Below are 25,930 nucleotides of genomic sequence, written 5' to 3'. Positions count from 1 at the left end.
TAGAACCCATTCATAGAGTTCAATTATCTACAACTTCACAGACTATAACTTCTACTCTCAACAACTGGGCTTCCTGGCTCTCCTGTGCTGAAACTGGCATTCATGTTTTATTAGAATGGATACCAATGAGCCCATCTATGAATAAATGACCTTATCTGGGGTTGTATGTCCTGGACTGTGGTGGCGTCTTTAATTGGATGGATCCTTACATGGCTGCATGCTCCACACTCCATGGGATTCACTGTTTCTAATCAGCTTTTTCATTAGCTTCTGAGTTCTAAGTATTGTACAGAAATAGTGCTAGAATTCTTATCTTATACAGAAAGCTGATCTAGCTCTTCTTCCCACCATCCTATTTAATATAGAGCTGTGTCATACTGGAGAGTTAAATCACCAGCCCTGTATCATATAGTCCATTTTGCTATTATCTTGGTTTGTAAGATTACAAATTGTCTTTTATTTGGAGGTTCTCTCTTTGTTTTCAGTACCTGGAAATACCTTTCTTGTTTATAAGCCTAACCATGCATTTAATTTTATTTTCAATTTTTTTTAATTTATTTTTCTATATTTTACTTTACAATACTGTATTGGTTTTGCCATACGTTGACATGAATCCGCTCTGTGTGTTTATAGAGGGACAGAGAACATTCTATATTGAACATAGCTTATCATAACGACAAGAAATGTACCTCACACCGGACTTGCTTGTTTTTAAGTAGCATTCTGTTATACGAAGTTCAAAGATCTTTATCTACTTGATCAATATTTCCCCTAAGACTTAGTCAGATGTTCCTATTACTTAAAACACATTTTAGGATGTATACATAAATCTTCTTTTCTAGGCTTCTCAGATTGATTAATTCTGGTACTAAGTAGATCTTAAAAGAAATGTTTTTGGTTTTATTAAACATACAAAGAAAATATATCTCTCAAAGCTGGGGGAGACAGAATGGAGGAGAAATGTTCTTAATCTATATATGTTTCTCTAAGATTATTTAATTATGGTCTCTTCTCTCTAATTCTCATCTGAAGGCTATTCTCCTAAATTGTGGAGTCATGCAAAGTGAATTTCAAAGCAATACAAAGGAAACAAATGAACAAATGCAGGTTTGTATGAGAAAGGAAGAAACAAAAGCACAGTAGAGTTCATCTAGAAATATCAACTATGGCTGAAACCCAATTAGGCTATGTCCTTATCTCTACTCAGAAGACCAAATTATATGCGTTTTATACAACAGAATATTATTCATCACTAGCCTTTCTTCTTTTCCACTGCCATTCTAAAGGAAGTCTTGAAAGCAGACACACTGAACTAAAGAGCTGGCAAATCATCCCATGCTTTGGACAAACTGCATAAGCCACATGGCTGGAAACACAGAAGGTATGTACACTGTTTCCAGTCCCTTTGCACCAACAGATATTAGTTCAAGAAATATAAAATCAGGAAGAAAACTAGTTTTTTGACATAAGAAAGGTATATTTGTCATTCATGATTCTTCTCATTAATATCAATCATCTTTAGGTAGAAGATATCCCTTTAATTTTATAAGCATCAATGTCAGTTTTGGTAATTTGCAAAAGTAGTTGCTGACCAATATATGAAAAATCCACACAGGAGTAAAGTTAACAGGCAAAAGAGTAACATAACCTGCTTGCTTTCGAGATTCTTTACCAAAAATCAAAATGGTATCTGACATTTGAAATCAGTACTTCTCTATTTTTCTTTCCTCTCCCTGACTAGCAGTTTTTAAGTCTTATGAGAGAAAGTGCCCACTGTCTATTTAAAGTTTGACCCTAACAAGTATTTGACTTCCATACATTTTCCAATTAAGTGACATGACAATGCCAGTCTTTTCAATGATCCTACAAAAGAATACTTGGGGTTCAGAATTTCAACAGTGACACAAGCAGCAGCTTTGTACTTTAATACTTACCACGTAAAACTGTGAGTCTGGTGGACACACTTATTTCTCCCACGTTATTCGAGGCCACACATTCATAAATGGCCTCGTCACGTGGAGTCCGTAAGGGCTGTATTCTGAGAACTGATCCAGATCCATCGTCAAACTCTATTACCTATTAGAGGAAACAATAGCTGTCACAGGTGTTGTTACTATCATCTGCGTCTCAGTTAAAGCTCCTAAGGCAGTGGTGGACCAGCCATTAGGCTCACAATAAACTCGGAAGCATTTTGTGACTACTTTTGATACAGTGATGAAACAGAATAATTGGTCTAATGTAATGAGTCCTATACTGAACAATGGAAAGACATGAAACTACATATGCAAAAAATGTAAATTTCTTGTCACTACAAAAAACCATTCAGGGTTTACTCAGGAAAATATTCCAGTACGTGCATCTAGGGCATTGTGATCCTGGTATTAATTTTGCAAGAAACGTGCTGCTGTGATGGGTAAGCTTCTTAAATTATTCTGTCTTTGATAGTACAAATGCACATGTGGACCCATTCAGTAACTGAAATGTAAGGTGAAGAGATAATGCATACCACCACTGATAGCTACTCTGCTTTAAAATGTCTCATCCTAAACAGTATAGATGAGCAAACCATGAAGAGAAACTGCATAAATCTAGTACTTAGGCAGCCAATGAGATGTCTTTCACAGCCCAAGAGACTGATGGCATGCATTAATTTTGCAATAAATCATTCCAGTATTTGTTCTAGCTTAGCATTTTCTGCATTTTTAAGGCATTCTTGCTGTAAAATGGAGGCTTGCTTCAGCAGGCAGAAAATTAATGTTCTAAACAGTAAGCCTGAATTCACTATCATTATGGACTGTACTCTGAAACAGTTAAGAAATCTTAGGTTTTGTCACCAAATTCAAGTAGTACTTTTTAAAAATGATGATGACATTGATATTGAGGATATGATGATGATGTTGATAATGATATGATAATATGAAGATACTGATAAATATGTACACAAAACCGTAGTCCTATACTTTTCTCTAACTATGATGGTTTTTTTTTTTTTAATCTGTTCACTGTGATTCTGGTTTTTTCCATTTTCCTATGAATAATACATCCATGTGCTTAAAAAACTGTGAATAAAGAATGCCTTGTAAATATATTTACAAGATGCTCAATCCCAGATTTTGTGTATAAGTGTCAACATATGGGGGAAAAGGGATTGAAAGTTTTTAAAATATATCCATTTCAAGTCCTTTTCACATTCCATTTATGTTCTAAATTCACAGAGATAGCCAAATGTTCCACTTCTCAAAGTACCAGAATTTAGTTTCAACTCTATTAAAAATATCACACATTTTAGAAGGAATCTACTATGCATCTTGGGAGAATAAAGTTTCAAAGTTACTTTGAGACTGAATTTTTTGTCAAATATGCCATAATTTAATATATACGTGTGTGTGCGCGCACGCGTGTGTGTAGTGAGAGAATTCCCATGGCTTAATGTAGAGAAGGGTTTAAACATTTTTAATACTAATTTTGATTTTGATTTTTTTGGGCTTATTGAGAAATATCTGACATACATCACTGCATAAGGTTTAAGGTGTACAGAATGAAAGTTTGATTTACATATATGGTGATATGATTACGACAATAAGTTTAGTTAACATCCATCATCTCATATAGATATAAGAAAATAATTTTTTTTCTTCTTGTGATGAGAACTCAGTATCTAATCTCTTAATAACTTTTGATTCATTGTTACCTGTCATTGTATAATTATATTTCAGAACTATTTCCTTGGCTTAGGCCTGAACAGTTCAACAAATGAACTGTATACCCCATATTAGCACCCCATTAGGTGCTAATGTTGTAATTTCCAATTTGAAAATCCTATTTAACACCTGGTATTGATTATAGCATCTCTAGGCCAGATGCTATACCTGCCAGTGGAGACAGAAGGCGTAACAAAATCAGCCGCACTCACACTCTCACGGGCTTTAGAAACCAGTAAAACCAAAAAAGACAATATACTGTTACAGACACGAAAGAGTCACAGCCCAAGACTCAATATTATTTGATGTATCTGCTTTGTGTTAAAACGATTATTTTCTGGATGTGTTTATATGATGCTCATTAGGATTTATGTACTGAGCAGAATCTGTGCATTGAAATGTTTACTATTATAATTTAATCTTTATTACAAGAGTTTGTCAAGAAGTCATCATTACTAGCAAGCCTGATGTCAAAATTCTCTTTGACAAAAAAAGTTCAATTTAATTTAAACTAAAAAGTCTATGTGCACCAGAGGTTACATACATATACATCTTTTTCTATATGATGTAGGAAATGTTTCTTAAAGATTAAGATATTCTTTTATGTTTAAATCATTATAAATATTGATCTTCAAACACAATTTTAAATTATCATTCATAAATTACAGTCCAGATTTCAATTTTACCATTGTAATTAATTAGGCCCTTTATGCATTTGGTCCATTTATTTCTCTGTGAGAACTGTTGAAAAGTGAGTAAAATCTCAATGTTCTGAGTTTTGTAGCTGCTATATTTCTTTTAACTGGGAATAACTTTAATTTGCCAAAATGTAAATTAGGCTATGAAGTAGACCAGAAACTCATGTAGGAGGAACTGAATGTTATATTAAGTATTAGCTGGAGGTTCCAGTACCCTATAAGAACCAGTCTATAAATTACAGGCATGATGTTCTATGCTTCTTCTAATTTTCTTCTGTGCAGATTATCACCTATTTTACACCTCCAGAATGAGTAAATTTATATATCATAAGGCTTCTTCAAAACACCCTGCAGAAACAATATCTGATGTATGTTTTACCATCTTCAGTGCACTGAGCTTTCTTGAGTAATGCAACTGATTTCTTCAACAGGTTTATCAACTATCAACCTGTTTGAGTATGTTTCTTCCAGAGCAGTTCTTAAAAGTTCTCATTCTAGTCCATGCTACTTTTAAAACACAGGTGTGAAGTATAGTGGATAACTAAACTTGCTGCCCAGTATCCATTCTCCTTCTAGATTACAGGAACTTGAATTCCCTTTAGGAAAACACTGCTCCTTCATTTCAAACCACAGGGTTGAATGGAACTGAGTTCATTCCCAGTAACAGAGGTAGATTCTGATTAACTTAGTCAGCCTGTACCATCCAGCTGTTCACAAAGATTGGTTCTGGAATGAACATGTAACTCAGAAAGATTCAATAGCAGAGGAAGTTCTCACTCGTCCTCTAGTCTTAGATGTGGGAGGATGGGAGACTGCATCTTGCCATCTTAAGGGGAAGCAGTCTGAAAATGAGGATACAGATGGATGTTAACGACACTATTTGAGCCCTGATACAAGTAGGATAACAGTCTTATTAACCATCAAATTCTCTTTTTAAAAAAGTCAGAGCCACTTAGAGTGAACTTTTCCATGCCAAACAACATAAAGAATGACACATCTCAGTGATTATAACATCTTGTATCAGAGTAAAACAAGTAACATACAAACCAAAACTCCAACAGATACCTTCCTCCCCCAGAGAAACAGAACAATGGACCTAATACCTCAAATCTCTGATTGCTGACTTTCTTTCCTTTTTTGTTCCAGACAATTTTAGGTCTTGGGTCTCCTGTAGCTTGGCAAATGAAGGAGGCGACTCCACCAGAGACCCCTGTCTGGTCAACGGGAGTTCGCGTAAATCTTGGAGGTGCTAAAATAAAAAAGAAATAGACATCATAATTAGACAGAAAATTGAAACACAGATTATTATCTCACCGCACTGCTCTCTCCACAGCCCTCAACCCTATTTCAGTCAATACAGATATAATACACATATAAATATACTCCACAGCCCTCAACCCTATTTCAGTCAATACAGATATAATACACATATAAATATACTGGGATGAAAAAATTAGGAAAGCACCTTTTAATTTGAGGGTAGATAAAAGGGGAAGGAGGTAACTTTCTGGTCAAGTTATCTGTTAGCACTTTTAATGCTGAAACCCATATTAAGGCAGAGATCCAATAACATTTGAAAAGCAACATCACACATTAATTTTTATTACCAGTATTAAAAAAATCCAATTTGTCCTCTGTGACAAAATGAGCTCATCAATCAAAGTGAGTAAAATTTTAGCTCTTTGCTTTGATGCTGCTATCAGGATGCTGCCAGAAAGCAGCAATGCCACTGCTAAGCTATTAAAATAAGTGACATTTAAGAGAAATTCCAGGAAATTTTAAAGAGACTGGAAATACAGCCCTAAGTTAGAAGGTTTAGCAAGAAACAGAAATAGAAGAAAATGGTACAGTGACTCTAACCCAGATATTGCGTGCTGTCTTACTTGAAACTTAACTCCACAATTTGCATAAAAAGATGAGTCAAGAAGTCTCCAAAGTCATAGCAAGGAAAATAATTTCTGTAAAGAAAAATGTACACTTCAAGACTCTAGGACAAAAGCTAAAAGTGGGAGGTTTTTGAAATGCCCTCCATCTCCTTTAAATGTTCCTAATATTTATTTTCCTTCTTAAAATCTGCTCGTTATCCATCTTATATTTCCAGGTCTAGAAATTCATTAAATGAGAATTATATAAAATGTAGATAAATGCTTATGGACAAAGTATTCACCGTATCTCTTATTTACAAAGATCATAAATACACACGTGTCAATTTGGGTATTTATAGGAATCCGTAGTGAGATCAGCTAAGGCATAACCATCAAATAGCAAACATTATATTTATAAACATATGCCATGAGAAATACTTATGATTCAATGGTAAGCCAGAAAAGCACCACACAAAATTATACATGAGGGATAGCAGGTAAAGAAAAACGCACCCCAAAAGAGATGGCACAAAATATGCTAAAATATTAACAATGGTGGGTGGGGAGAAGGTGTTCTAATTATTTTTCCTCCTCTTCACATTGTTCTTGCATCCTTGAGTTTTTACAATTATGTTATAGTTGGACATTTTTTTAACTCAAAAACATTTAACCTCACTATTTTATTTTCTATTTTCTTATCCCTATGATCAAAGAAAAGAATTTTCTCTTCTCTCTTGCCATAGTTCACCTGTATGTCATTGAGACAAGGTTTTAAGTAACCATAGCTAATGCTTATTTTGAAAACTCTCCTTAGATTTTAAGAAAGAAGCAAATAGCAAAGTTCATCACTACTTGCTCATCACCACTATTTTCTCTGCCTTGTTTTCGCGTTTCCCATGTGACGCTCCTGCTGGCCCAACGATGTGTGTCCTGACCCTCAGCTCGGGTTTCCTGAGTCAGGGAAGCCAGACTGCCCTCTCAGCTCCACTGGGCTACAGTTCACAGAGTCAGACAACTGAAGTGACCTAGCGTGCGCGCGCACACACACACACGCACACATGCATCATTTTAAGATGCAAAACCTTCCTCTTTCTTAACTATAAAAATATGAATTGTGAAATAATTTTGCAGAGATGCCTTTCGGGTTTAAGGTATAACTTCCACAATAAGGCACAGAATGGAGAAGTGAGGGAGTCGTGCAATTTCATCAGCAAATTCAACTTGATAGTAGCGCTGGTGAAACCCAGGCCCCCATTCGTTCAGAAACCCTAGGAATGAAAGCGAACTCTGACAATGCTGCTAGATATCACATCCAGGAGCATCTCAGGGTAGCAACACAAACTAGAGGATTACCAGAACTGCGAGTAACGTTTAAAGCGATTTCAAATTGACCAACAGTGAGAGGAACAAAAAATAACAGTATACTGATGTCAACTGTCTGTCACGAACAAAAAAGATACTAAACTTTTATGTTTTCATTCTGCTGTTCCAAACAATGTAAATGGATAATAACCACATGCTTGTCAGCTTCTAATATGGAAATTATAATTATGGAATTGAAATTCCTAGGGAGTTTTCCCTGAAAAAAACATATTGCACTGCTATATTAAGTGATAAAACAGTATCGTTTTTAGGTACTTTATTTTTCAAACTCCATAGCTTAAAAATTGGAAAACCAATTTTAATAACCCAGTCTCCCATTTAAGTTGAAATTTCTTGCAAGAATGTATGGACTGGGCAGAGAGTTGTTGTATACAATGCTGTATACATTATACTAATCAGAAACTGAATAAAAAAAGAAGGTAGGATGCCATTTTTCCTGCACTGGGATTTTTTTTTAAAGGGATAGTATCCTAGTTTGTATTCTAATTTGGAGATTATGAAAATCTGCAAAGAGGTAATATTCTGCCTGCCAGTGCAGGAGATGTGGGTTCGATCCCTGGGTTGGGAAGATCCTCTGGAGAGGGAAATGGCAACCCACTCTAGTATTCTTGCCTGGAGAACCCCCATAGACAGAGGAGCCTGGAGAGCTACAGTCCATTGGCTCACAAGAGTCAGATATTAGCGAATAACCACAACAAACTATTCAGCAAAGTGCTTCCTAGATACTGAGCCAAATTACTATAAAACTTATAAGTCTTATTTCTAAATGGAAAGCAAAGGAGGCAAGTTACCATCTTCTCAAAAAGAATGTTCAGATGTGTTTTTCATTTTCTGTTCATACCTTACAGTTCTCAGGCAAACATTGACAAGCTTAAGAATCTACCAAAGATATAATCACTGGATGCTACTGTAAGCATTTTATTTACTTTTAAATTTAACTGACAATTTTTTAAATTTTTTATTTGAGCATAGTTGATTTATAATGTTGTACTAGTTTCAGGGGTATAGCAATGTACATATACATATAACTACTCTTTTTTTACATTCTTTTCCCATAAAGGTCATTACAAGGTACTAAGTAGATGCTGTAAGAATTTTATTTCAAAAGATGAAGTCAGTAGAGTTAACCTAATGAGTTGTGAACATTTTTTTTTTGGTGGGGGGAACAGAATATGTTTCAAATCTGGGACTGTTTTCCTATATCGCACTACCTACCACTGTAGTGACTCAGCATTCTTCAAAAAACAGCCCTTAAATTTACTTTTTAAAAACAAACACAAGAAATGAAGTTGAAAACACTGTGTTTTTAAAAAGGCATATCAAGCATTTGCACACATAATTTTCAACTTTTTTCTAAATATAGAAACATTAGTTTTCATAGAAAAGAAAATCATCACTTTCTAATGGAATCTGATGTCAATTTTTCTACGTTTGTCCACCAAATCCAAACCACAGAATGGATAAAAACCATTACTCTATGATACAAAGTTAAGATTCTAGATAATATAGTAAATCCTTTCAGTAAGCATGTCTGTAGCATCCTAGGATGCTAATAATCTTGGTTGGTCAGCCTATAACAGTAACATTGTCAATGCTAGGCAGATGGCCAAAAGGTAAGAGATGAGAAAGAAAGAAGAGTAAAGTTAACTCCAGCAAACACTGGAGGCAAGTAAAAAATCTTTATTCCTGGAGGAATCTGACAACACAAAGCGCCTACTCCCCCTTCTCTGTATCTCTGCTTAATAGAAGAAACTAAATGCATCTTCTGGCTTCTTTTGTCATGGATATACTCAAATTTAAGTCACGCTCAGACTTAAATGCTCCGAAGGTGGGAAGAAAGAAGAGAAAACCCAAGTAAAAGAACAAAACAAAGAATTCCACTGCAAAGTCACACAATAGGTTAGCCTCAGGTCTGAACAATGGAAGTCCAGACGATTATTCTATGAAATACAACCACAAATGCTATAGTTGGTTTAAGAAAAAGAGAAATATCAGGAGTGTAAAGACAGTGAAAGGAAAGGAAAGTCACTCAGTCGTGTCCGACTCTTTGTGACCCCATGGACTCTAGCCTACCAGGCTCCTCTGTCCATGAGATTTTCCAGGCAATAGTACTGGAGTGGATTGCCATTTCCTTCTCCAGGGGATCTTCCCAACCCAGGGATTGAACCCAGGTCTCCCACATTGTAGACAGACGTTTTACCGTCTGAGCCACCAGGGAAGTCTGTAAAAGATAGTGAGAAAGAAATTAAATTTTACAGTTTCTGATATTCAGAGAGGCACTCTTCCATTTTTGTAGCTAACTGCCATGGCTATCCACTTAGAGCTGCCAGCACTGTGCATGTCTGCTCAAGATGGTTCTGACAAGTGAGGAGTGTGACCTTTTATTAAACTAATGCCAAGCAGAGGTCAAATTACTGTTAGACCCAGAAAGTTTATTTTCTAAATGGAAAACAGACAAGCCAAACATGCATATGAGTCAGAACAGAGGCATGGTGGATATTCTAGAACACGTCTGCCATGCCCACGTGTTGTTCAAAGACTACATTCCCGGGATGCATTCACAGAACAGACAGGAGCTCCAGGATTCCAGTAGATTTTTATTTCCTACACAGCTCAAGATGAGCCACAGGCTGCTGATTTTTTTCTTCCAAGAGGTTATATTGCTTTTTACAGTACAAGCAATGCACGATGCCCTTAATGCAATTATTGTAATATCTGATGCTATATCAGGTCTACAGTTGTTAGGCTTTCTGAAGACAAGATGATAATAAGCCCAAAGAACACTCAAGGTGTTTAAATTCAGGTGATCCTACCAAAACCAACAAATTGCCTCTGACCATCCTAAACAAACTGCACTATTGACAAAACCTCCCTTTAGTACGTTATGTTATACAGAGCTAGATGTTAGCTGGGGAGAACCATTTAAATACCCTAGCAACATCCATGGAAGGAAAGGATTTATGAAAAATTCTTAAAGGTTAAAAAAATGACTCAGATTTGTGGTAACTTGATTGGCAAACTGAGAATCATCTCTAAAGCAGGCCCTTACAAAGGGCCACGCGCTACAGAAATGAAGACATGAGCCAATGGTGCCATTTGTCTAATTTAATTCTAATGAATAAGCCACTTCTGCAGACATCAAAGAAATATGTCTGTCGCATGGGAACAAAACTAACGGCATGTAACTAACTGGCTTTGTTTCTTTCAGCTGATTAACATTTTCTTAAAAAGTTTTGTTTTTAAAGGCGCATTTGTCATAATAATGTACTTAAAATCTTGAAAGGGGAAGGTTAATAATGTCATTAAATGATACTGAGGGAGAGGATGAGGAAATATTTAGTAAAAATAAATAGGCAGTCCTGTCTCTAGGAATCCACTTCCTCCCTAAAAGCTGTCTGTTGAATTTATGAGACTGTCAGCTGACCTCATCTCTGTTCTTTCTTTCTCTGGAAGAATAAGGCTGGGGGCTCTGAAAGGAAGCTCAGGAAGGGAGATCCAGACGTGAGAAATGCAAAGCACAGGAGGTGAATCTGGGATGATGTTAAGAGCCATGGCCAGGTCTGAAAGTTTAGGGGGAGAAGAACCATTCTCATAGGGTTTATACTCCTGTCCAGCCATAATGCACTCTACCATCACTGGCCCAAACATACAAAATGGCCAAAGTCTGTGTGGATGATGGATTTTCTGTTGTGACTCATTGGAGCAGATAGGAAATACGGCCAACACAGCAGTAGAACTGCAGAGGCTCATGACAAGGGAAGAGAGGGGAGGTATAACTCCTTAGAGAGCCAGAATCCTGGCACAAGACACCAGGCTGAACTGGTTTCTATAGCAATTGTTCTTCTACATAAAGCAGGACCTCTGGGAACATCTATTTTATCAAAAGGAATCTGAACAGGGTCACCTCTGACATCCATGGCCAGGATGGACTTCAAAGACTATTTCTGAGTCATCAATGAAATGCAAGAGACCTGAGTTCTATCCCTGGGTTGGGAAGATCCCCTGGAGAAGGGATAGGCTCTACCCACACCAGTTTTCTTGCCTGGAGAATCCGATGGACTGTATAGTCCATGGGGTCACGAAGAGCTGGACACGGCTGAGCGACTTTCACTTTCATTTTTTTTCTTTCTAAATGTATGTATTACTATAAAGCTTTCTATTATTCTATAAAATAAGAGTAATGGTATAATCTTACAGGACTATGGAATAAATTGCACATAAGATATATAAAACATTTGGTCCAGTGCTTAGGATTCACTGAAGAGTAGTTATTTCTTCACCCCATTTTGACGTATAATGCTCCTTAAATCATATTTAAAAGCTAAAATATAGTGGAGTTGTATTAAAAAAGAAAGTATTTCAGATGGCTCAAAAACAGTCTTTGAAGGTCCACCCTGGCCAGGGATGTCAGAGGGGACCCAGTTCATATTCCATGCGATAGAACAGATGTTCCCAGAAGTCCTGGTTTATGTAGAAGATCATCCGCTCGAGAAACCATTCAGCCTGGTGTCTTGTGCCAAAATTCTAAAAAACTCCAAGCACTGGACTGAATATTTTACATATCTATATGCAAGGTTTTCCAGAGCCCTATAAGATTATACCATCAGTCTTTCTTCATAGAATAATAGAAAGCTTTAGAGTACTACATACATTTAGAAAGAAAGAGAGGCAAACAGGAAAAAGAAAGGAAGGAAGGCTCACTGAGGTTTACAGTGAGTCATGTACTTTTGATCTAATTGTGAAGTCCTGATATTTTTGCTGTGCCAAATTAGAAGATGGAAAGTCACAAAGATGCTACACAGACAATATGGTATAACTCAATTTACTGCATATTTTCAAATCAAGTCTGTTTTAGTTAACCATAAGAAGTATATTGGCTGCTTTCTCAAGGGTTTAGTGAGTACTTTGTGCTTTATTACAGCAATTATTTTTCACTTGATAAGCAAGAAAGTTCACTCAGAATGTCTATGGGTGTTCTTTTTCCTCGTTTCTAGTAGCCAGAGTACATCTTGAGAAATGCTGGGCTGCAGGAAGCACAAGCTGGAATCAAGATTGCCGGGAGAAATATCAATAACCTCAGAAGTGCAGATGACACCACTCTTATGGCAGAAAGTGAAGAAGAATTGAATTAAAGAGCCTCTTGATGAAAGTGAAAGAGGAGAGTGAAAAAGTTGGCTTAAAGCTCAACATTCAGAAAACTAAGATCATGGCATCCGGTCCCATCACTTCATGGCAAATAGATGGGGAAACAGTGGCTGACTTTATTTTGGGGGGCTCCAAAATCACTGCAGATGGTGACTGAAGCCTTGGAATTAAAAGACACTTACTTCTTGGAAGGAAAGTTATGATCAACCTAGACAGCATATTAAAAAGCCAAGACATTACTTTGTCAACAAAGGTTCATCTAGTCAAGGCTATGGTTTTTCCAGTAGTCACGTATGGATGTGAGAGTTGGACTATAAAGAAAGCTGAGCGCCAAAGAATTGATGCTTTTCAACTGTAGTGTTGGAGAAGACTCTTGAGAGTCCCTTGGACTGCAAAGAGATCCAACCAGTCCATCCTAAAGCAGATCAGTCCTGGGTGTTCATTGGTAGGACTGATGTTGAAGCTGAAACTCCAATAATGTGGCCACCTGATGTGAAGAGCTGACTCATTTGAAAAGACCCTGATGCTGGGAAAGATTGAGGGCAGGAGGAGAAGGGGATGACAGAGGACGAGATGGTTGGATGGCATCACCAACTCAATGGATATGGGTTTGGGTAAACTTCAGGAGTAGGTGATGGACAGGGAGGCCTGGCGTGCTGTGGTTCATGGGGTTGCAAAGAGTTGGACACGACTGAGCGACTGAACTGAACTGAACTGAGTAGCCAGTTGAAATCAGGAATAGATTCACTATGAAGCCTGGGCAAAAGACAAACATTAAAGCCATAAAATTCATAAATAAATCACACAAGCTCCAAGTGTAGTATGGTAGAATGCTTTGTACTGTTCTGCATATACATTTAATTTGCTCACGATGGCAAAAGACCAGAAAATTCTTGACACCCTTTCCCTCTCTTCCTTTTCTAGGCATCTCAACAATATATTCTATGCATGTCTAGACCATTAATTTATCAAGGTTTCAACTCCCAATCCCTGACCACTAAGATGGCTACTACAATATTCTCCCACCAGATAGAGATGTCTATGCCTCTATACGAATATCAATATTTAAGGTAACTAAAGATTGATATGTATACAACAGAAAGGAAGGGGAGAGGGAGAAAGGAAAGGAAGAAAAGAAGACAGGAAGAGACTTGATTTCATGAAAAAGTATCCCCCACCTGAACTTTTCCCCAGTGCCAGGTGGTCCTTATTTCTGATGTTGGAAAGATTATCTAGCATCATCTCCAAACCATTATGTTGAAGCCACACCATGCCATCTGTGTCCCCGTCCCACTTCTCTTCCTAAGTCTCCATGTGTGTTTGCGGCACTCCCATTCCCACCAACACCCAGCCCTGAAGCCTCAGCCTTTTGTCTTCTTGGAAATCAGTATCTCACATCACAGCTGATCCTTCCTTTCCTGTTCATTCTTTTTATTTGAGTTTTAAATACATCTATGACTAAAGCCCTTTTCCACTCAAAATAACTAAACAAACAAGCTTTAACAACTTCCTGTTAGCAAATAAACCAGAATTTTTGTTGGCCTTTAAGAATTTTTAGAGCTGTTGCCAACCTATTTTTCCAAATACGTTTCCACCATTGCCCAGCAAGAACCTAAAATCCTGCCTTGATGCCTTGGTACAAGCTGTTCCCTTGCATAAAATACCTTCTCGTCCATTTAAAAACTTATAGAATTTATCCATTTTTCAATCTCTAATAAAATATCTTGACGTCTTCTTTGATCCTCCCATGTGGATAAGATTCACTATCCTTTAAACTTTCTTATCATACCTTCTGTATCTCTTCTGTGAGTTTAAGCAGTCTACCATTTATTACAGCTCTTTTATACATATGTATTTCTCTCTCTGTACATTAACTGAATCCTGAGAAAAGCATCTGTGATCTGGTCAACTCTGAAGTCTCATTAACTCCTAGTCACACCAAGCACATAGTAAGTGTCCAATACATACTTAGAACTGATAAAGGGCTTCCCAAGTTACTATACCCTCTAATCTTTGGCTGTACATTTTCAGTACTTAAGATGGCTAATACTGTAATAAACATGAAAACCCTGCTTTCATTTGATTACATTTGCTTAGAGCTTGATAAATTAACTGAAAAATACAAACTTCATGTAATATATTGTACACTGACACGGCAAAGCACTGATGTGACACAGTGGGAGACTAATGGATCCATACCAGGCCTTAAGGTTGCAAAATACAGCATATCCAAATTACAGAGTCATGCACCCTACGGTAGGACTCAATGTATGAACTGAGTAATCAACTGAATGTACTGAGTCTAATACAATGGATCTCACCTCACTCATGAATATCCTTTAATCTCACTGTTATCACAGAGCTCTTCTATTTTCTGCTACTTTTTGTGCTTTTTTAAATAAATTGACTTTATTGTTCTGACTGTACATTCTTAATATAAGTAAATTAGAAAACATAAATTAAAGGAAGGTATTTTAAAGCTTTTTTCCAATGGTTTATAATGTTTCCTGTGGACATCCCTTTGATGAATAAAGATTTTTGTTATGTCTGTTCTCTTATACTTTCTACAAAAGAGATTAATACACTGTACGATTATTTTATACTCTGCTTTTTACTTAAAATATATTGTGAACATATTTATGCCCATACATATTTAAATGGAAGAGTATTTTATAGTATAAAGCATAAAAAAATATTTTTATTTACTGTTAAACACTGAGGTTGTTTCCAATTTTTTAATGTTATAAAAACACTTAAGTGATTATTCCTATAGTTATATCCCTATACATATGTCATTCTTATATGTAATTCATTTCTACATATAAAACTCATAATCATGATGAATTCCTATATGTAAAATTAAAGGATTAAAAAAATTCTACATTTCTAAGATGTTTTATACATCTCAACATATTATCATAAAAAAACCTCATATTCATAGGAGGAATATATATGAGTGTCTAATTACCTACACCATTGCTAAAGCTGAAAATTATCACTTACTCATTTGTAAAATCTTTATCCTTTTTAACAGAGGGATAGAAGGCAGAGGTCAGAGGGTGGAGAGTTTAGAGAGGAAGAAATTAGAAAATTTACACCTTGAAAAAGAATCTTTTTCAGATACTCCTCAAATCCTGCCTTTTCCATTTCCTCTTGGGACAAAAGAACATATAAAGAATTCTTAGTGGTGAATACTCAAAGGCCAATGAAGAAAGAGGACAAGGAAGAAGAATATCTATCAAACTGAAACTACTGAAAGTAGTACTTAAATGTTATAGAAAATAATTTTTGATTTAAGACAATCAAGATATGAAGTCCATTTTAGTCTTTTAAACTGTTTTCCAAATAACAATTGAGATGAAGTTTCACATGAATTAGTCAGTGTACAGTAGTAAAATAAGTTTCGCATTTGTCCTATTTCAAAATATATTAATACCTGGGCCATAAACACTTGTTTTACAGCTGTAAAAGTTGTGTGGTCTCATTACTGTATCTCATTATTTAATATACAGTCATGGGGTATAATGACCAAAACAAACAATCCCCTACATTCACCGTGTTAGGGCCATGAAACATCTCTGAACTACTGACATTCTTAGCAAGATTGACCATACACTTTGGAATAAGACACTGTAAACACTGCTTTAGGAACACAAACTTTAGAAAGGTAGTACCAGTGGTCCTGAATCTCTCTTAGATAGAATCAGTGGTGCCATTCTTACCATCCCTTATGTCAGACTCATGCATCCTTAATGAAAAGTTGTTAGCAGCAACACTATTTAGATATTCACTTAACATTTTCCACTTCAAGACTCTAGGTCCACATACCATCTACTTATGCACTCAAAATACATAAGTACATAATACACAGACTGTGTATCCATCTTTGCTCAATGGAGTGATAAAGGCCCTTATACTGACAGACAAAGTCTCGCAATCTCTGCTCACTGGTAAAGATGTAGATGAAGAACACATTATTTATTGGTTTTTTTTTCCACCTTTCCTCTAAATGATAATGTACTCACAAGGTTATTTAACACAGACACTATATTTAATAAAAAAGAAACTCTTATCATCTTAGCATCCTTAGCATCTTTTCATAGTTAAGTTTTGAAATCAGATTCATTTACATCATTCACTGCTCATTTACTCATTAATCATAACTTATCACATCAGCTGTGCTGATCATCATTAAAAGTAATCATTTATATTTCCTTCTAACCTGATGCTTATCATGTAAACTGGATCACACCGGAAAGGTAAAATAAAATCTTAGGTAAAGGAAAATGCAAAGATATAATTAAAGTGGCAAAGAAAGGGATAAATGAAAAAACAATCTCATCTTTGGCATTTTTTTCTTCTAATTCTTTCTCAATTTTATGTTATTAAATTCCAGAATACAGATTCTTTAACCTCCCCTCTAAGAAATTTCCAGTAAGTCAACTATGTCAATTTTGTATTATTATTAAGGGGTACTAGAGTGAGAGGCAATGGCAACCCACTCCAGTACTCTTGCCTGGACAATCCCATGGACAGAGGAGCCTGGTAGGCTGCAGTCCATGGGGTTGTGAAGAGTTGGACATGACTGAGGAACTTCACTTTCACTCTTCATTTCCATGCATTGGAGAAGGAAATGGCAACCCACTCCAGTGTTCTTGCCTGGAGAATCCCAGGGACGGGGGAGCCTGGTGGGCTGCCGTCTATGGGGTCGCACAGAGTCGGACACGACTGTAGCGACTTAGCAGCAGCAGCAGAGTGATATGTGTACTGGCTTCAGTTTAGAGACCAGTGGCAAACCAGTTCCCCAAGGAGACCTACTGCTGCCATTTAAGTGTTTAGTAAAGCGTAAGCTTAGAGCCAGTATGAACTGCTATAACTCTCATCTTCCAATCAAAGTGTGATGTTACCACAACTGGCGAAGATCTGGATCATTTTTTGTAGGATAGATACATCTTCCAGGAATAAATGTGACCACAATCTTTCATCTATCAATTTCATACTGGTAAGTTAGCAAAGTAGTTTTGGAGAATAGCTGAAATATTCCCAGGTGCTAAACACAGAAACGGTATATGTGCAAACACATGTGCGTACTTTCAGTTAGTGGTAAAACAGATTGCAAAATGATTTTCTCTCCTTACTGGAGAAATTTAGAAGCACTGTCATAAGAAAACCTTGTTTATAGACAAAATAGCCTCTCTACAGATACATGGTCTTCGTATGTTACAGAGCACTCTGTCTAGGACAGAATATTGTAGAAAATGAGCTGCCTGTGTTTTTATTACAAAGGCGATGTTAATTATAATGTATAGAGAGTTTTATAACAAATATGACAGTATTTCCTAAAGAAAGTCCATAATTAATACTACCTTCCAAATAAATGATGCAATGATTTTTAGGTGTTCCCAAAGATGATACATTTTAAAATTTCATTTTTTAAAAATATTTTCTTCCAACTCAATGTTTTATATTAAGGGGTACTGACATTTGTTAATAAGCATGTAGACACATAATGGATAAATAATATAAAAAAATAAAAAGAAAAATGATGAAAAGGTTGATTTGCCTATACACCAGAATTGTTTGACTGAAAATGATTTTAAAAATGCTTTTAAAAAGTTCAGCATTATTCAAATTTGAACCAATAATCTGCTAGAGATCAAGGTATTCTAAGTTTAAAAGACTTATGTTATAGCTTCATTCTGTATAATGCCTAGCATATTGTAGATATTTGATTCATTTTAAATAAAGTATAACTATTTCAGTCATATGGATAATTTAGATATGAATCTATGTCCTTCCATTAGTTTTTTTTTAATTCACTTCCCTGTAGACTCAAAGCCAAAAATTACTTGGCAATGATCTGCAGAATTCCAAACATACTCATTCAATATTAGGTAACTATCAGAACCAGTAATAATTTGTAGGATAATAAAAATACTCATCTGATATCCTTCCAACTGAGCACATGTAGCAAGCAAGAGTGGTATTTATTTTACATATTAAATCATTCTTTCTAAAATAAAAAATTTTTTAATAAGAGACAGAAATTAACACCCATACAAGCAAGCTGAATATGGGGAAAGTGTTTCTTCCATAAAATGTCTCACTGAGCTTAATCTTGCCAACCACGATTGATCTCTGCATTCTGAAAGAGTAGCCTGTCACCCGCCCATTCTCAAATTCTCCCCAGTGAGCTATTTGGGGGTACAAAAGATGGAAAGATGACAACTGGCTCTATGCTAGGCTGTGAAGTCATGTACCGGCAAGCAATGATAATAATAGATGATCACCCAGGGCCATGCGCTGGCCCTGTCCACACAGAAGACTCAAGCTGACATTAATTGGATCCTGGCAAGAAAGAATAGGGTATAATTCCTTGGTTTGTAGATGAAAATAAACCTTTAAAGAACTTTAATAAAATGAGTCCAAAACGGAAGAGGGTATAATACACTAATGTAATTTACATTTTTTTTAATATGCTACATCTCTGTCAAGTAACCCTATCATCATTTCCATAACAGCATGCCAAACTGAGGAGTAGAAAACCAACAAGAGGAGGGGGAGGACCTTTTCTGTCCCATCCTCACTGAAATCTGTTATGCTCCAGCCAGTCCTTTCGTTCCCATTTTCCAAACAGCATCAGATTTATCTACATAAATATCCATCTCACCTCTCTTGGTTAAAAGAAAAAAATAGGTAACACTTGAATCTAGATACAAGGTAATACTACTCACATATTCTGGAATTTCAGTTGAATTAATCTTCAAATATCAAGTCCCTGATTTGTATCCCTGGGCAGTACAGCCCCTGGTACCAGCTCATTTTGGTGCAGATTATGCATGCTTTTCTAGAGAATACATTCTCTGAGCCCCAGAAAGATGGGAGGTATTCCAAAAGAGCACAGACAGTGAGGATCTTTATTTGCCAACTGACTCCCCCCCCCCCCCCCCAACCCCAAACGCTATTAATTCTTTAATTTACAGCTCAGGGTATTAACGAAGAAAACAAAGGGTTTTCCCACACAGAAATAACCTTTTGGAAACAACCTGCAAACGAGATTTTAATTACACTATTTACCAGTTATAGACTGCACACAGAAATAAACTGAAACATTTCTTACTGAGGCTTTTTTTTTTTCTAACTGTTGCAGGCAACATTATAGCAATTTAAGTTGGTTTTCTGACAAATTATTAGGACACTTATTTTAGAAGGAAAATCAACCAATAATTACTGCCCTGGCACATGGCTATTGTTCAGAGCAGAAGCAGAAGCTGTGCCTGACAGCTGATGGGCGCAGTCCCCTGCTATCCTTAGAGCACATTTGCAGATACCCAGGGCCTCTTGCCAGACGGAGGCATGTAGAAGCCACCCTTTCCATCCAACAGAGCTGCACTGACCAGCCTGTGCTGAGAACAATCAAGGGACACCATTTCAGGACCTCCTACAAGGTTGGGCCTAGCTTCAGAAGCTAAAAATACTGTTTTATTTATTAACAATTTCAACTGAGCAACAGCCATGGCCTTTGAGCATCATACCAAAATATCAAGGTATAATGCTAAGCACTTCAAGTTCTAGACACATGCCTGAAAGTGTTTTCATTAGTGATTCCAGATCGTTATGGATGGAAGAAAATGCTTCTTTTGTATTTGTGTAACAGGGGCATTTGTGAATACACGCCAGGCCACATGTGAGCACCTCACTTTCCAGAATTAGAAAAAAGGCCTATAGATTTTCCTGAGAAGCTTTTACGCCGTACCAAATGAAAAGATAAACGCTCCAGGATGCCAAAAGTTAAGAGATGCAGACTAATTCCTACCCTGAATCATGACATAACTAGCCACAGTCCCTAATGTAATCAAAGGAAATGTTGCTTTAAAGTTCCTTGTAGGACCTTTGTCAAAGTATGCTATCTGAAGTCTCTGGGAACCTAGAGAGAGTGCCAGCTGCTTTTGAGGTGGATCTAAAAATGCCGTGAAAGTAGATCTTTCAAAGCCAAGAGGGGAAAAACAAAAGAGGGGTCTAAAGGAATGGGCCACCATTACTAACTAAATATGTTATCAGTCACTCCAATTCATCAGGTAAACGGAGTCCGGGGCTTCAGGGTGCCTTCCGAAGGCAAAATAAACTACAGAGAAAGGTAAAACTAGTGTTTAAAATCTGCAAGACTCTTGAGTCCCTTGGACTGCAATGAGATCCAACTAGTCCATCCTAAAGGAGACTGGTCCTGTGTGTTCACTGGAAGGACTGATGCTGGAGCTGAAATTCCAATACTTAGGCCACCTGATGCGAAGAACTGACTCATTTGAAAAGACCCCAATGCTAGGAAAGATTGAGGGCAGAAGGAGAAGGGGACGACAGAGGCTGAGATGGTTGAATGGTATCACCGACTCAATGAACATATGTTTGGGTAAACTCCGAGAGTTGGTGATGAACAGGGAGGCCTGGCGTGCTGGAGTCAGACACAACTGAACAACTGAACTGAAAATCTGCAGAGCAAAGCAAAGCAATCCCAACACTGATAGAGACTGAAGTAAAAATGGAAAGCATCTAGGAATATAGACATCATTTTTGAAAGAGCTGATATGAAGGCTTATACTCCCCTTTACCAGCCAGGCAAGGGTCTTAACCATCCAACTGCCCCCACCAGTGCTGCCCCCACACGAGGCATCTGCCTTAAGGATCCCCATTCACGTCTGCAGAGTGCCTTCCCCCCTTCCCGTGCTGAATGCTTGAGCCTTGCCTGAGATACTGTAAGGGCTGGAAGCCAATGCCAACTCATGACCTACAGCCTCCATGGGACTTGTGTCACCTCTCAATCATCTGCCCACCTTTCACCATTCTCCAGAAGTCTGCCCGGCACTGGCCTCTCTCCTCCATGAGATTGATGCTCTCACCTCCTACTTCAACAAGAGAAAATAATGCCACCCAGTGTGAACTTGATGGCAGCCACATCCGATCTGCTGTACAAGAACTTCTAACACAGAGACAATTCTTCCTTTCAGTTTATCCTCTTTCAGGCCCCAATTGCCTCACTTGTTCTTCTACTTCCCCTCTCACCATCATAGACAACTTGCTATATCAAATGTCACTGCTGTCTACACAATCAACATCTTCAGTCTCTCCCTAATAGCCACCTCCCTTTAGAACAGGATCTCTCCCCACTGATATCCCGAGTCAAATCCTTCTTTCTTTGTGCATCACAGAAGCTTTAGCAAAATCCCTGGCCTCCGGTCAGTAGATGTTACTAACACTCTTTCCCCCTAGTCATGACAAGGAAACACTGCCAAAGTCCCCTGGAAGGACTTTCTATGTTTTAGAACCAACAATGTATTGTATCTCGAGTCTGTTTCTGTTTTGTTATATTTATTTGTTTCATTTTTTTAGATTTTCATGGGGAGACGGAAGTAAGGAGGGGTGAGACAGAGGATTAAGAGGTACAACCTATGTACAAAACAAAAAAACTGCAAGAATATAACATCCAGCACAGGGAATGTGGCCAATATTATAACTTTAGCTGGGATATAATCTATAAAATTTTGAATCACTACATTGTACATTTGAAAATGATATAATATTGTAAATCAACTATAACCCCTCAAAAGTATTGCACCCCAGGAATCTCCACAATCCCTAGAGAAACAGGAAGGCTGGACCCTAGCTGAGACCTCATCAGTCAATAACGCCCTACCCTATACTACGCTACTTCTTTAAATATTCCTGCTGCTGCACATTTCACATGGCTTACGATCTGTTCATCTTCTCTCTCCCCTGCTAATCTGTAAGACAAAATAATGGCATGACCTATAAAGCACTCCTTAATACATAACTCCAACCAAAGATTATGCCTCAACTGAAATTTATTAAATTACTAGTGATTTCAGAAGATTCAATATATGTACACCTTTTGTATATGAATATATTTTGGTTATGGTCAAAATGCAGCAAACAAATACATATGAATTAGGTACCTACTTAAAGAAATTATTTACTAAAGTCTACGAATATAAGCCAGGGTATAGATTTACATATATACATATATGTGTGTATACGTACACACACATAGATACACATACACATATATATATATATTTATGTGTGTATATATATTATTCTTTCAAATTCAAACACTAGTGGAAATTCCAAAAGATTTTCACTTCTTCATAAATACTAAAGCTTGTAATAAAGAAAAAGTATCTTAATGAAATAACCAATAATCATGCTTGGTAAAAATAAACTTAATACATGAATATGGTAATTGGTTTCCCTTCCTATATACGTAAATGCATCCTTGGATTTTAGCCATGAGGACAGTATTATTATTCAAGACCATTAACTTGCAAGGTCAGCTTCTAAAGTTGATTGTGGTGTGTGATACCATTAGTTCTCTCTTCTCTATCTTATTTTTTTCCCTGTTAGGTATTTTACAGGCAGTATTTTTATCAGTCTTTCTGGCAAGATTTTTTTTAAGTAAAACAATTTTACAAATATGCACATAGAACAATATTAATTTATTCAAGATTCCTAAGCATGCTTTGGAAAGGTAAGTAGAATTATATTAGCTATACAATCCATGGCCAGAATACTGGAGTAGGTGGCTGTTCTCTTCGCCAGGGGATCTTCCCAACCCAGGGATCGCATTGCAGGTGGATTCTTTACCAGCTGAGCCACCAGGGAAGCCCAATATACAAGTAATGAGAATCAAATTAAATAATCAATAGTTTAAAAAAACAATTAAGGAAAGATGAGAACATGTTTATCATCAAGTTATAAAGCCAGTCTAGTTAAAAGTACTCAATTCTGTGGTTATCCAAAATGCATGGAAGGTTGGTGTGTAAGGAGATTTCACACGTTGTTTTTCCTAAAACAACACCTAAAAACAGCACCTAAAAAAATCTACAAACATAATCTCTGCTTTACTCCTCTGTCCCTGAAGGGAAATTTATGAGTAGAATGTATCCTTTAATGGAAGAAAGGCTAATGTGGCTTTGGAGGCTGGAATTTATTGTGTTCACTTTTCACTTTCATGCATTGGAAAAGGAAATGGCAACCCACTCCAGTGTTCTTGCCTGGAGAATCCCAGGGACGAGGGAGCCTGGTGGGCTGCCGCCTATGGGGTCACACAGAGTTGGAGACGACTGAAGCGACTTAGCAGCAGCAGCAGCAGGGTTGAAATAGCAAAGTGATCAACAACACAATTTGCTTTTAAGTGCAAAGTGACCCCCTCACTCCCAAATTATTTAAAAAAAAGCATTTTCTAGAAATAGTGTGCTTTGTTTTACCCACTTTAGATACTGAATTTCTAAACTTTAAACTTTAAGCAACAATAATAGGAATATGAATGTATAGATATCAAAACATAAAGAGGATTGAAAAGCTCTGAAAAAAGTCAACGATGTATGAGCAGATGTATTTCCATCAATACCAAAAGAGCCTGAAATTCCATATACATCAACATTTTCCATTTTCACATTTCTTTTACTCCCTGGAGCATGAACACTCTTGACACTTTCTATTCCCTTGAAATTATTTTTTTTTTCCTTTTTATAATATCCCTTTCACCCACCTGTTTTACAGATCACATCTTTGACAGGACTTCTTCATCTCTTGATAAGTTTCAGTTAACAAGATCCCTCATTGTTGGTCTTCCCAAACTCACACAATCCATTTAACTAACAGAGCTGTTCAATTAAAGTACAGCTGCAATCATGCCATGATCCTGCTCAAGAATCTTCAATAGCTCCTCACTCAGTCTCAGTCCAATCACTTAGTCATGTACGACTTTGTGATCCATGGACTGCAGCACACCGGGCTTCCCTGTCCATCACCAAGTCCCAGAGCTTACTCAAACTCACGTCCATCGAGTCAGTGATGCCATCCAACGATCTCATCCTCTATCGTCCCCTTCTCCTCCTGCCATCAATCTTTCCCAGTATCAGGGTCTTTTCCAATGTGTCAGCTCTTCACATCATTTGGACAAAGTATTGGAGCTTCAGCTTCAGTCCTTCCAATGAATATTCAGGATTGATTTCCTTTAGGATGGACTAGTTGGATCTCCTTGCAGTCCAAGGGACTCTCAAGAGTCTTCTCCAACACCACAGTTTAAAAGTACCAATTCATCGGTGCTCAGCTTTCTTTATAGTCCAACTCTCACATACGTACATGACTACTGGAAAAACCATAGCTTTGACTAGACAGACCTTGGTTGGCAAAGTGATGTCTCTGCTTTTTAATATGCTGTCTAGGTTGGTCATCGGAGAAGGCAAAGGCACCCCACTCCAGTACTCTTGCCTGGACACCATGGACAGAGGAGCCTGGTGGGCTACAGTCCATGGGGTTGCTGAGTCGGACACGACTGAGCGACATCACTTTCACGTTTCACGTTCATGCATTGGAGAAGGAAATGGCAACCCACTCCAGTGTTCTTGCCTGGAGAATCCCAGGGACGGGGGAGCCTGGTGGGCTGCCGTCTATGGGGTCTCACAGAGTCGGACACGACTGGAGCGACTTAGCAGCAGTAGCAGCAGCCGGTTGGTCATAGCTTTTCTTCTCACTACTCACTACTCCTCACTACTGCCTACTAAATATATGGCCAGAAGCTTTGTTGAAATAATTAAGTAAACCTAATCTTATACGTTGGAGAAGGAAATGGCGACACACTCCAGTACTCTTGCCTGGAAAATTCCATGGACGGAGGAGCCTGGTAGGCTACAGTCCATGGGGATGCAAAGAGTCGGACATGACTGAGTGATTTCACTTTCTTTCTTTCTATAGTTCCTTTTGGAAAGGGAAATGGCAACCCACTCCAGTGTGTTTGCCTGGAGACTTCCATGAACGGAGAGGCCTGGTGGGCTTCAGTCTATGGGGTTGCAAAGAGTCAGACACGACTAAGCAACCAACACACACACAACCTTATACGTTAGATCCCTAATTTGCCTACCATGACCACAATCCTCACTACTCATAAACATGTCAGACTTAGAGACTTTGCCAAAAATATCATTATTTCATCACATTTTATTTTCAAAATACTGAGCACAGTCATCTGCAGCAGAACCACCTTTCACTGCTTATTAAAAACACACATCCTAGTAGGGGGACTCCTTTAAAAAAAACTACCATATTACCCAGCATGGAAGTA

General features: G+C 37.4%; 1 protein-coding gene across 1 annotated transcript in view; it reads right to left on the bottom strand.

Moving 5' to 3' along the window:
• Positions 1-25,930, bottom strand: part of LOC120863868 (receptor-type tyrosine-protein phosphatase delta-like) — a 561,974-nt gene that overhangs the window by 330,805 nt on the left and 205,239 nt on the right. The window contains exons 3-4 of the mRNA XM_040240488.1: positions 5,503-5,648; positions 1,935-2,076 (exon numbers count right to left, since the gene is read on the bottom strand). Coding sequence (XP_040096422.1) covers positions 1,935-2,076; positions 5,503-5,648 — 288 coding nt within the window. The remainder of the gene's footprint in view (positions 1-1,934; positions 2,077-5,502; positions 5,649-25,930) is intronic.

The sequence above is a fragment of the Oryx dammah genome, unplaced genomic scaffold (genome assembly GCF_014754425.2).
Source record: "Oryx dammah isolate SB20612 unplaced genomic scaffold, SCBI_Odam_1.1 HiC_scaffold_1, whole genome shotgun sequence".
NCBI lineage: Eukaryota > Metazoa > Chordata > Mammalia > Artiodactyla > Bovidae > Oryx > Oryx dammah.
The sequence above is the reverse complement of the archived record's forward strand: the minus strand, read 5'-3'. Positions and strand labels throughout refer to the sequence as shown.